General features: G+C 34.2%; 1 protein-coding gene across 3 annotated transcripts in view; it reads right to left on the reverse strand.

Annotated features, from left to right (window-relative positions):
• Nucleotides 1-13,666, reverse strand: part of LOC141493833 (A-type voltage-gated potassium channel KCND2-like) — a 190,855-nt gene that overhangs the window by 64,588 nt on the left and 112,601 nt on the right. For 2 of the 3 annotated variants that reach the window (XM_074195147.1, XM_074195145.1), the window contains exon 2: nt 9,112-9,264. In XM_074195147.1, the coding sequence (XP_074051248.1) occupies nt 9,112-9,131 (20 nt within the window). In that variant the 5' untranslated portion in view covers nt 9,132-9,264. Of the gene's footprint in view, nt 1-7,463; nt 7,609-9,111; nt 9,265-13,666 lie in introns of those variants that run through there. The other variant, XM_074195146.1, reaches the window with a different exon arrangement.

The raw sequence follows: 13,666 nt of genomic DNA on the forward strand, positions 1-13,666 counted from the left end.
ACATGTGCCCCCCTCTGCCACGGGACTGAGGTGGAGGGGGCCCTGCTGTTCTATGGGGGGCCTAGACTGTGATCAGGATCAGAATGTGTTCAGAGCCCCAGTGTCCTGTTCCAGGGGCAGAGGACAGAGCTGGGTAGTCTCTCTTCACTCCCCTCCCTAGGTTCAATGGGCTTATCAGAGCTTTACTATTTCTAAGATACTGAAGGACAAGGAGTGGTGTCAGCACCATTTAATTTATCACTAAGAATCATAGAATTTGAGTTGTAAGGGACCTTCTCAGTCATTTGGTCCCAACATGTAAATGAAAGAATTTTCATTATGACATATTTAACAAATGAACTTTCTGCTTTTGCTTGAAGATCTCCAAAGAAAACGCATCCACTTTCTGTCATGAAAAGGAGCTCTAATTGTTAGGAAAATTTTTTTGATATTGAACCTAAATTAGCTTCTTTATATCTTCTACTCTGTTCTTCTCTGTTGGGTCAAACAGAATAAGTCTAATGGTTTATCCTCACAATAACCCTTGAAATACTTGAAAACAACTGTCATGTGTTCCCCAAGTCTTTTCTTCAGACTAAATATATTCAATTTCCTTCTACTTACCCTTATATGTCATGAAATCAAGGCACTTTAAAACCATGGAGCCTAGAACTGAATAATTTTTTTCTTTCTTTTACAAGGCAATAGGGTTAAGGGAATTGTCAAAGGTCACACAACTAGGTAATTATTAAGTGTCTGATACTGGATTTGAACTCAGGTCCTCCTGACTCCAGGAAGAATGTAGTGGGATTATCATCTCTCTCTGTTACTGAAAGCTTTCTAATGCATCCCAATTTCTTTGCAATATCACACTGATGACTCATATTGATATAGAAATCCACTAAGACTCAGAATTTATTTCAGAAGAATGGTTGTCTGCCCATATCTCCCTCATTTTATTCTTCTGGATTTGAGTTTTTACACCCAAGAATAAGGTTTTACATTAATATACTGTTTGGATTTCATCTTTCTATATTCAGCCCAATGATTTAGATTTTCAAGATGCTCTCAGATCCTGATTCTGTAATCTATTGTGTTAGCTGTCCTCCATTTTGAGCATTTCACATATTTGATACCAACTTATACAATTATCCATGTCATAGATTAATGTTAAATAGCATTTGGTCAATCACAGATGTCTGCAGTATGTCATTAAAGACCTCTTACCATGTTGATATAGAACCATTAATAATAACTCTTTGAGTCTGGTGACATGGTCATTTTGACTAAATTATCTAAACAATATCTCTCCGTCTATTATACAAGAATAGGATATTTTATCAAAGACTTTGCTGAAATCTATATAAATTATATCTACAGCATTCCCCCATATCTATTTGAATAGAAAGTGAAATTAATCTGGCAAAATTTGATCTTGAAGTCACTCTGGCTCTTGAAGTTATAAGTTCCCTTTCAAGATAGTCACTAAGTTTCTCTTTAATAGGTAAGTATTTATCTTGTAAAGTTTGGTTTATTCTCATTGTCTGATGATAATGTTTGTCCTTTGTAATTAAAGAGTACCATGTTGTCATATGTATGATTATGTGACTTGAACATTATGTTATTTTAGTGAGAGTATTGTGCAAAGACATCCTTCTCACTTGTCTTTTCCAGAACCACTTCACCTCATGGTCTGATCAATAGGAAACAAGACTTCTGATGAAGGTCTGGATGCCATGGGAGTCCCTGGTATTGTAAATATGGTTTCCCTCCTGTATCAGGTGGCACTGCAACACCCCAGCAACTCCGAGCAAAATGTTTCTGGCTGTGAATTGAATACGATGTGGCACATCCAAGTCTATACCTTGATAGGCTAATAGTCAGTTCGGTGCCAGAAAGGTAAAGCTAATGTGTCTTATCGGGTTGGTAACAACATGATATATCCAATTCAACGGTTCAATTTCATGGATGGAATTTCATTTCTAGGGCCTAAAATGAATCCCCCTCCACTGCTATCCCTCTTAATCATGGCCCCTGTTCCCAAAACCAACAAAATAGAATTGGGGTCCTATTCAGGGCAAGTTTGATGCCATTAGCCATGGCAATTCCAGCTCCAGTAGTATATATTAAAGTTGCTGTAGTTAAAAAAGTTTGTAATTGGATCTTGGGATGAGCTGGTAGTCTGCAGGTGAATCCTGTCCCAGATGCTGCATCTCAACACCCTCTAGATTCTCTTAGCTAAGTGTCTCTTGGGGGTCAGAAGAATTTAATTTGAAAAAAAAAAATAGACGGTGTTCAAAGCAGACCAGAGTTGCCTGATATTTCAGCTCATTGTCTAATAATAGTTAAAGAAATTTACTTTGCATGGTTACATAGGCATTTTTTCTCTATGAAGTTCTTCCATCAATATAGCCATTCATTTCCCCTAATTTAGCTTAATTTCCTAATCTATTATGCCAACTGACTCTGTCAACCTCTACTCTACAGTCCAGCTTTTCTTTTTTCACTCAATCATCAACGTCCAACTGAAATTTAGCTGGGAGACTTCTGATACTTGTACTGAATCTGTCCCATTTGTTGATTTAGTTATTTTTTTCAGGTGACAACATGCTTATCTTTGAGTACAATATGACTTCCTTTAACGGGAGTTTGTCAAGGATCTTTCCTTTATCAGTTTCTTTGCTATACTTGTCATGAATTTTAAACAACTTTTAGGGACAGGTAAATAAAATGTCTTGTCTTCTCTTTTAGTCATCACTGTTGTCTCTCCCTTTTTGGTGATCATTGATTTTATGTTTCCCAATGGCTCTTTTTCCTTTGGAAATGTTCTTGTGCATGACTTATATGTGATGCCAGTCTGATGTTTAGTATGAGATTGGTAAATAATATGCACATGTAAAAGGGAAATGGGGAAACCATCTCCTGATGTTCTCCAGTTCAAGCAAGTCTTAATCCAGGCAAAATGTTGACTCAGGTGAAGTTTGGGTTTGGAGTCATTGCATTTTCCTTTCTGGTATTTCTATGCCATCTCTACCTTTTTAATTCTAGGCTTTCCCCCGGATACTCTTAACATTCATACTGTTCAATATAGGATCCTGGACTATATTAGGGAAGTTAATGACCTTCTACACCATGTTATCTGTTGATTATGTATCCCTAATACTTTTCCAGCAAAATTTATGCTACATTCCATATCTGTTCTATCCTTATTTGTTCTCGGAGAGAAATGATCTGTTTGAAATAATTGACCTGGAATCAGAGAATCTCAATAGTAGAAGTGACCTCTGTGGCCAACTAGTCTGACAAATACCTGAACAAATATTTGCTCTATGATATCTACAATAGATCACCAGTCATTTTCTGTTTGAAGACTCCAAGAAATGGAAACCCACTTCCAGGAAGCAAGGAAATCCTCAGAAGTTCTATTTTCTATAGAGCTCTAATTTAGGATGTTTGACCTTTAAGAAAAAATTTGCCCCCTTTCTACCTCCACCCATGGCTCTTTTTTGAAAGTAGAACACATTTGATTCCTCTTTCATGTGATAGCCTTTCAGTACTTGACAATAGATATCATGCCCTTCCTAAATCTCCTCTCAGTTAGCATAACCAGTTCCTTCAACTGATCTTCCCAAGTAGAATCTAAAGTCTTTGAAGGTAGAAACTCTTTTGTTTTTATCTTTGTATCTCTAGCACCAGTTTCCTTTGCATAAAAGGCATTTAGTGACTCTCTCTCTCTCTCTCTCTCTCTCTCTCTCTCTCTCTCTCTCTCTATATATATATATATATATATATGTATATATATATATATATATATATATTGCATTTAAGGGTATAATATCTCAAAGTCCTTCATTATTCTCTTTGAACTTTTCTGGCTGATTCCTAGTTCATCACTTCCTAGTAGAAATTGGCACCCATAATGCAATATTCTAGGATTTTTTCTACTGCATGCAGAGAAACCCTACCACTTCTCTATATCTGTATACTCTTTGTATCCTGATACAAAGACCACATTGGTTCTTTTAGGTTGCTATATCACCCTCTTTATACAAGCTGAACTTGCAGTTCATGAAAACCCTAGATCTTTTTTTCAGATAGACTACTGTCTCTCCAAACCCCTTCCATCTTATGAAACTGATTTTTTTTCCCTATAAAATTTCATCATTTTGGATTTACTCTCTCATTCCAGAATACCTTTATGGGTTTGATTCTGTCACCTGAAGAGTTAATTATCCCTTCAAGGCCTAAGTGACTGATAAAAATATTAAATGGCATAGTAACAGGCATATATAATTGGGGGCACTCTACTGGAGACCTTCCAAGTTGACATAGCACCTTTAATGAATAATTTTTATTTCTTATCATTCAATTAATTCCAGCTAAATTGTAATCTTTGTTAAATGTTTTGCTAAAATTTGGATAATCACAGGTTTAGAGATATAAAAAAACATTAGAGACCATTTTATCCAACCCTTCCTTTTTACTGACAACAAAATAGAAGTTCAGACAGGTCAAGTGGATTCCCTGTTAATATAGTGAGTAAATGGTAGAACTGTGAATGGCATCTATTCCTAACTCAAGTTTTGTGTTTCTTTCATTATACCTGGTCATAATAAGAAACCCTTTAAGGATCTATATAGCATAACTTTTCTATTTCACATGTCAAATAATTCTTTCAATTTGTTGGGAGCACTCAAAAGCTTAGGATACTGAAACCCAGTTGGAAAGTACCAAAAGATGAGGGAAAGCAAGCTACATATATATATATATATATATATATATATATATGTATATATATATATATATATATATATATATATATATATACATATATATATATATATATATAAAAGAATATTTAAAATGTCCTTGCTCACTTCTACCTTTTTTCTCTCCACAGGCATAGTTTATTTATTTTTCAATTAACAACAGGCAAGATGGACTGTCCTTTCTGATAGTTTGATTTGGGGTCAGAACTTTTACATGTGCCCTAGAAGGATTCCTAAAATGCCAACAACTTGAAATTAGATCAAATCTAGAGAGCTTGATATTTCTGTCTTTGACCTTGGGCAATTCATATAACTTCTCTAAGCCTCAGATTCCTCATTTGTAAGATGAGAACATTGGTTACAATGATCTCTCAAGTCCCTTCCAGCTAATAAAATTCTATTTTTTAAAACATGTTCTCAAGACTGTTACACAGTTTAAAAAACCAAGAATGAATTACATTAGTTTAAATTGATGCATTAGGCCTTTTCAGACAGTAGAGAATAATATTTTAATATAATAAAACTTAAAATTACTGCTAGATATTTATTGCTTTACCTGTATCTTTCACTGACCTTAATTTATCCCTTTTATTCTCTTTTCCTCTGAGTATCCCTTTCTTATGCATTCCCCCCCCCCCAACATTTCTACAGAAAGCAACTTGGTACAGAGAAATCTCCTTTGGGTTAAGAAGACCTGGGTTCATATGCTGCCTCTGATATATAGTAATTACGTAACCATGTTATTTGTTCATTTGTCTGTATGAGTGTATTTATTATGGATTTGTACCTGTGATTTCAACAGTGTTGGCAACTCTCAACATGGAAACATCTTCCTCTGACAAAAATAGGCAACTTCTCAGAAACGTATGTATACATACATAGTCTTCTTTCATAGGATCTTCCTTCTTATGACTTTAATAAAATAGTGTACATCAGAAATCTCTTGCTTTGTATAATTTTTCAGAGAATATGGTGGAATTTTACCTTTGATATCATAATTCCAGGATCATTACTGACAATCTCATCTTCTTTAGTATTATTATTATTTCCTTACCATATTCCTTGTAGTAAAGTATATTCTGTACATTTAAATACACAAAAAACCCACTACCATTTCATGAGGAAATTTTGGAATCAAGCTACAATTTTTCCTCTCCATTTGCTGGGAGATCACTTCCGTTACCCATGATACAAAATTCTTACATTTGAATCCTGACTCTACTATTTACTGTATATATGAGTCACTTAACTTTTCTGGGCCTAATTTTCTTCCCTTATAAAATAAGGAATTAAGCTTGATGATCAACTAGACAATAATATATCTTCTGGAAACTAATGTATTTGGGGATGGAGATATCTAATGGACTTTGGCTCATGGTATCAGGATCAAGACTGGAAATACAGTGAAGAGATTATCTGGTGCAACCCCAATTTGTTCAAGAATTAATATCCTTTACATCTCTATCAAATGGTTGCTCAATCTTTGCCCAAAACTTCCAATGAGAGGAGAGCCTACTACTGCTACTACTACTCAAAGTACCCTGCTCCTCTCCTGGGGAGCTTTTATTGATAAATAATTTTTCCTAGCATTAAGTCAAAATATGTCTCTCTGAAATTTCTACTTATCACTAAATGAAAGTCATTAAAAGAGATGATGTACATAAAGTATCTTGCAAAAACCTAAGATGTCATATCAATGAAGTTTTTATGATCATTACTTGGAAACAGTTATCTTCTCTACCCATCCAACCCATAGACTTCTCTTTTCCTGATGATCAATTAATCAGTCCTACTTCTATTGATTCATATAATTAACATATTCTCCAAACTTCCTATCATTCTAGTCACTAATTTCTGGAAATAGTTATCATGGAGTACTGAGTTCTGTATAGAGTAAGTAATTCATAAATTTTTGCTCACTTGAATTAACACATACCTTATACTCTCCAAGGAAAGTAAACAACATTTACCACCCCAAATCCTTTCCCATTTTGCTTTCTGAAACCTGCAAGTAAATCAGTCAACACAAATTCACTAAGTACCAGACATTGTGCTAAACATTGGGATTGAACAGAAAGTAAATATGATCTTTTTCTTCAGTAAGATTGCAGTCTAATAGAAGATATAACATATGAATTTAGCTACTTTGTTCTACTTGGCATCACATAAATCTCCACTTATTAGTAGAAAGAAGACAGAGTTAAATACTAGACTTCTTTTTGCACACTAGCCACAGATAATTTTCTACTGACTGGTGTCATTGCCTTTCAAAGGCTCCTTATGCCTCATATATATATAGAGGTGAGACAATCATTGAGATACTAAAGTATTCCTTATCAGCTAGTCTTTCCTGAACTACAGAGGCAAGTGTCAGAAAGTTAGTCTTCCCACCTTTTAGGAAAACAGAAGACACTCATAAGGGACCAAATTCAATGATGGACAAGACCTAGAGAATCTAAATTCTTTTCTCATGATCATAATTTTTATCTAAAAGTACACTCCCCATACAAGAAACAAAATCAGAATACTTTATTAGTAAATTAAAATACCATAAGGAATGAGAAGATCAGTATTTTTAGGGGCTGGTGAAGATGAAATCTATGGAACCAATATCTGACAAATTGGTCAAAGGGCAACAAATTTCCCCTTCCCATTGCTTTAGCAATTTCCATGAAGCACTTTAGGGGCTTCCTTCCATACTGGAGAATGACTTACCCTGTTGCCAACCCTTTTTACCTTCTTTTTTCCAGTCCTTTCACTAATCTGTCTTTCCTCTGAGTTCCAATTGTGCATTTATTTTCACTACTGATCCGACATTGCTGTTGTGAGAAAAGAGCCTTATAAAAACAAAGTACTACAAAATATTTTATTATCATTTTTGCTGTAATCTTCTTTGACTAACTATGATGTCTTCAGCGGGTGGTTCCTGACATCTCACACTCAATATGACCAAAGCCAAACGTATGTTGTGTGGAATACTTTTCCCTACAAATACATTCATTTCTGTTTCAAGAACCATCAGAAAGGATTAGAGGCTCATAGACTTAAGCTGGAAAGAATTGTAGAGATTATTTAATCCAACCCCTTCAATTAGCAATAAAGTAACTGAGGCACAGAGAGGTTAGATGGTTTATCTAGGGTTATACAGATAGTAGTTGAGTGAGGCAAGCTTTGAATTCAGAGCTTCCTGAGTTTTCTATTAACTCTGCTATCTTCTTCCTTCCTTTCCTCTTTCCTTCTATACTACTTTACTTGGTAATTTTATTACCTCTCATGGAGTTAATTACTATCTCAATGCTGATGATTCTCAAATCTACCTATCCTGTTCCAAATTCTCTGCTAATCTCCAATCTCATATATCCAGCTGCTGTTAAAATATCTTGAACTGGATGTCTTAAATTCAACATTTCTAAACTGAACTCATTATCTTTTCCCCCTAAACTTCCGTCCTCTTTCACTTCCCTCTTACAGTAGAGGGAAACACCATCTTCCCAGTCCTCCAGTTTGACAAGCCAGATGTTCATCCATAAATCCTCAATTTCTCTCAACCCTCCCAAATATACAATCTATTGACAAGCCCTGTAAATTTCACTTTTGCCACAGCTCTCCAATATGTCCACTTCTCTTCATCACTCAATGCAGGTCCACATAAATTCATATATAGTCTAATTTGTGATAGATTAGATCACTGGTAGGTGAGCCTGACTCAAGTCTCTTCCAAATCTAACAATTATATGATACTCTTAATAACTGATCATTAATAGAATATATGTTTTTGTTCATTTAATTGCTCCTTTCACTTTGACAGCCAAGGATCTCACCTTTTCAAGCTCTGAAAGTAAATTATAACAGAATAGATCTTTACCAGGGAAAAAACATCCTTGGAGCATACATCATTCCTAGATTTATAATCTCTAAGTTTTACCTATATATGTATAGGAAAGCAGATGAATGCTTTCCTTCTATGTAAATGAGAAAACCTGACTTCTTGAGATTTGTGGCCACCTTAATTCTGTTTGAACAATTTGTCACATTTTTCTATTTCTTGAAGTACAGTAGACACTGTTGACATACTGATAATATACACTGGATAAAATTCTTGCTTGGCATTTATGAAGGGCTAAATATAGTTTGGACCTAAAGTAAAATTAACAGTTAATTAGATTTTAAGTTCTTCAATTTAATGTTGCCAGAAGCCCTTAGAGGACATAGTAAAAATCAAATCTGGAAAGTACTATTCAAGATTTACACCAAGTGGCTGGCCAAAAATCCTCTGGTTTTCTTTACCCAACCTTTTTTTTGGACAGAAATTTTCTGTTCTAGAAGATATATGCTTTTTTCCTGGCTGATACCTAGATCTTACCCTTTTTTCTGGGACTCCATTTGGAAACATCTTTGCTGGATTCTTCCATTTTCCTTGCCTGCTTGGGGATATCAGAAGTAGGGAACAATAAATCATGATGTTGAAACTGTACCCATCCCTGTAAAACTCGAGCTCTTCCACATCGCTGAATATCTGGATTGTATGAAATAACCTAAGTTACTAAGTAGCACTAAACTAGAAGTGATAAGATTTTGATATAACCTGGATTAAAGATTTGGAGAATTGTCTTTGTTTGGGTCAATGATTTCCATTTTTTTCCAGCCATTTCTGAAAGATCATCTCAGCTGAGACTTGGATTTTCAAACCTTCCTCTTCCCCTTTACCCATATATCTTGATAGTTGATGCTTCCTATCCCTTCAAAGTTACAGTGACAATGATGTCAATGTGTCTTTGTGTCTTCTACTTTCACCTACCAATTCATGTCCTCAGATTAACAGCAATTCTTCACTTGTGTGATTTTAAAATGTACCACAGACATATTGCTTTTAGCGTCTCTGGTCATTTTGTTTCCTCCATGGAAACTTCCAAAAAGCAATCATGACACACTGGAACATGCTATTTTGTTAGATGTTCCCAAAGCTTCTTGCAATATATTTTAAAAAGACAAATTTGTTTATTATGTTAAAGACTTGATTTTTTAAAATGCTAATTGCTTTAGGAATTTACATATGACTTCATCTGTTTCCTTGAACTCTTATTTCTCTTTTGCTACTCCCTATGAAATAATCACTATTTGGTTTTGAAATAAAACATCTGGTCAACATCTTATGGATTTTCCTTGGATAGAAATCAGAGGACATAAGCAACAACTGGAGGTTCTAGTTTAGCTTTCTTGATTTTCAGTGGGTGGCTATTTAAGGAAAAGAAAAAGTAACAGAGAAATAATCAAGATTGTCAGAATTTTATGATCTTTAAAGTAATTGGCTGAATTTTAGCTTGTAGCTCAAGGATTTTGAGGATTTGCTTAATCCTCTAGGGGAAAAAAGCACTCTACTAAGTTTATCAAGTTGTATAATTTGTACTCTGAAAATCAACCATGATTTTATATGAAATTCTGATATTAAAAATTGCTTTTCAAAAATGCATTTTTGGCTCTTTTTTGGCCTATGATAACATCCACATTTGTCCTTTTTTGCAAAAATAGTTAGGGTCTATGAAAGGTAATGCTCTATATCTAGATATTTTTTTTCTCACTTTATTGATCTGTTAAGAAGGGAAAGTAAGTGGGGTAGGGATAAACAGTTTGGCTAACATCTGTATTGAACTCGACCAGACATCCTCAGAGAGATATGCATGCAAAGCATCTTATCATTTGATCCTTGAGATTATTAGTTTTGATTTGTTAATACTGGAAAAATTCTCTTACATAATTGAAAGAAGCAATTTTTAATAATTAAAAAACTTACTTCTATTATGTATGCAAAATCAAAGTTTTTGTCAATTACTTTGCTCTTATTATATGACACTGGGTTAAAACCACAATATTTCTGTTTCTACCTTCAGGGAATCACTCTGTGTTTCTACAAACTGTCACACTTGCACAAATTTTCTTCATTTAGATCATATTGCTGTGTGATGAATATCTTCCGGGAGATTTTAGCAGTTGATATTTCCTTTGAAAGTCTTAGGATCAGAATCAGTCAAGGACTGATCCATTACAATCAGGGAGAGTACGGTAAAATAGTTATAGTTCTGGACTGGAAATTAAGAAGAACTAGGTTCAAATTATGCCTCAGATTCTTAATAGTAATCTGATCATGGGCAAGTCTAGTAACCTCTTTAAGGTTTAGTTTCCCCCATCAGCAAAATGAGTATAATACTATCCATAGCATTCACCTAATAGGATTTTTATAATGATAAGATAAAATATTACATATAAAATGTTTTACAATATGTGAATGCCTGTAGTTACTGCTTTTTTTTCAAATATTGAAAGTATACAAATGTAAAAATTGAGTACAATATTCAGGTCAGTATATTATGGGTTGGCAACATTTTGAAATCATGTGCCAAGGATCCAATGCTTTTTCTCCTAAGATACTTATTTTTGTCATTAGCAAAAGGTGTTGATATGCTACTTTTTGTTGCTTGTTGATAAACGACGTGGATGGTGGTGAGGTATATTATGACCTTCATTAGGCTCTCATGGGAGGAAACATGCTCTGCAGATGATTATGAATTTCTTATATTTCTTATATTGCTAGGAGTACATCTTAGTGATTGAAGCACTTTTTTCATTTGTCAATTAATATAATCCTATGTTCCTAATTCTTCCCAATTCTTAATCAATATAGTGTGTTGAAATATTTATATAAAAAGTCAACCCAGATACAAGTTTTATTATCTTCTACTTATGGAAAAACTATCATTCCATTATAATATTTACTCAATTGTACCTCCTAAATTTGGTTTGAGAATTACTCACTTAAAAAGAGATGTCATAGCATGTGGACCCTTCTTTTGTGCACAGAGATATTAGCTATACCCCTCTTCATGTAGGCTTGCTAGTTTATGTCTCTTCTCTTTTTTTATTTCTGATTATCTCTTCTAGCCAGGTGGCAGTCTCTACATTGACTTCCAGAAGAATGAGGAGCATGTTGTCACCTCATATAATCATATATTTAATATAAGAATGTCACAGGGATCAAAAGGAGGATTTTACTGATTTAATGCCCAGAGGAGTTCTAGTTTAGCCTTCTGGAACAGAGCTTCTGGAGTTGGAAATACTCCAATGTGAATGGAACTATAATGGAGTATTCTGAAGTCTTCATTTCCATGCATGTGAAGCTATTATCTTCCCTGTGTGAGACTCTGGAAGAACACCTAATCTTTTTAAAAGTATCACTCAGACAGCTATTTCCTCACCAAAGGATGGGGAAAATTGGGTTCAACATTTGTTTGTTCACCTTTCCATGTACTAAATTGATTGAAACTGTCCTCTCAACTGGGATGGAGGACTTTAATATAATCCCTTTTTCTAGTTTTTGTGTTTGAAATTCTGCTTGCAGAGAGGTTTGTTTGTATTTTAATTAGGATTAACACCACGGTTATAAGCTCAGATCAGATCAGATCTACACAGAAGCTTGACTTCAAACTAAGAAGTAATGCGTTAATCATATCATATCTATACATATGATTGCTAGAATATATTTTAATAAATTACTTTTCAAATAGAAGTATCCTGTTTTTGATAAGATACAATGCAAGAATTCATGGTGTTCAGTGGTATTCAAGGGGATGTAGTTACATGTTACCACAGATTTTTTTCAATAGTTAATTAATGAAAAATTGGTATAGATATTTCTTCCATTAAAGCCTTTCTCTGATCCTCTTTGCTTGTTCATTCTTGAAGACTAAGGCAGCAGAGTATAAGTTGTGGTGTGTCTTATAGATCTAGGATGAGATCCCTGCAATGGACTGTCAGTGAGATTTGAGAAGCAGTCTTGGTAGTAAGTTTGTCTCATCACTAGAAGGGCATCTTATTGGATTATTAATTCTTGTAAACTGCAACAACAAAGGAATTACTCACAAAAATCATAGATTCACAATTATATGAAAGAAGCAGATATAGACATTTGATATACCTTCCTTCAACCTTCATGAATTTAACCTTAATCCTACCTCACTCTATTTCACATCAATTAGATTTTAGTCATCTCCCTCCAAGTCTATAGATTTCTCCCTAACTTCAGGATGTCCTAAAAGTCTTGTTAGTTTTAAGTTTGGAAAAAATGTGCAAATGTATAGATGTTAGATTGTATTCCATAAATTACAGCATGATTCTCTTGATGATTCTTCTCTTGATTGTAAAGAACACTCTTTGTCCCTCCACAGAATTATGACATACATTATCAACTATGGAACCCCTACCAAAATCTCTTTTCAGGAAAGGAAAGCATTACTTAATGATTATACTTTCAGGGACTAATATCTTATTCATTCTAGTGGTGTGCTGGAATAAGTGGAAAAGATAAATGAAAATATGGTTTACTTATAGCTAGTGAAAATAATTCCCAAGCAAGTACCCATAAGTAATCCCCTGGTCAAGGTCAAGATTCCTGATCAAGTTCAGAAGATCAAGATATCAGAAAGAGATCTCTAAACACTCAGAGGAATACATGTATGAGCAAATGTATAAAATTTTTTAAGCAAATAAACCTTCTTGAACTATGAAATATTGTATGTTAAATAATCAATATTTTAAATTTATTGTGTTTAACTGTATTTTTAAAATATATTCTAAACAATTTTGGACACAATTCTTCCACTGAGGTGTTACTTTAATTATCTTGGCATAGAGGTGACCTTGAATGCAATATCCATGGAATATTTATTCTTGCAGATTTATCTATGCTTGAAGAACATTGAGCATGACCATGATAGGCTAGCCTCACTGAGTTATAGCAGATTATTGAAAGAACACTTAGCTGCAGGTTAATATATATTTTTAATCATAGCAATTCATGAAGATGAGCACTGGCTCTGGATTTAGAGTTTGTTAGTACAAATTCTACCTGATACTTATTTTCCATG

The sequence above is a fragment of the Macrotis lagotis genome, chromosome 7 (assembly GCF_037893015.1).
Source record: "Macrotis lagotis isolate mMagLag1 chromosome 7, bilby.v1.9.chrom.fasta, whole genome shotgun sequence".
In the NCBI taxonomy this organism is placed as follows: domain Eukaryota; kingdom Metazoa; phylum Chordata; class Mammalia; order Peramelemorphia; family Peramelidae; genus Macrotis; species Macrotis lagotis.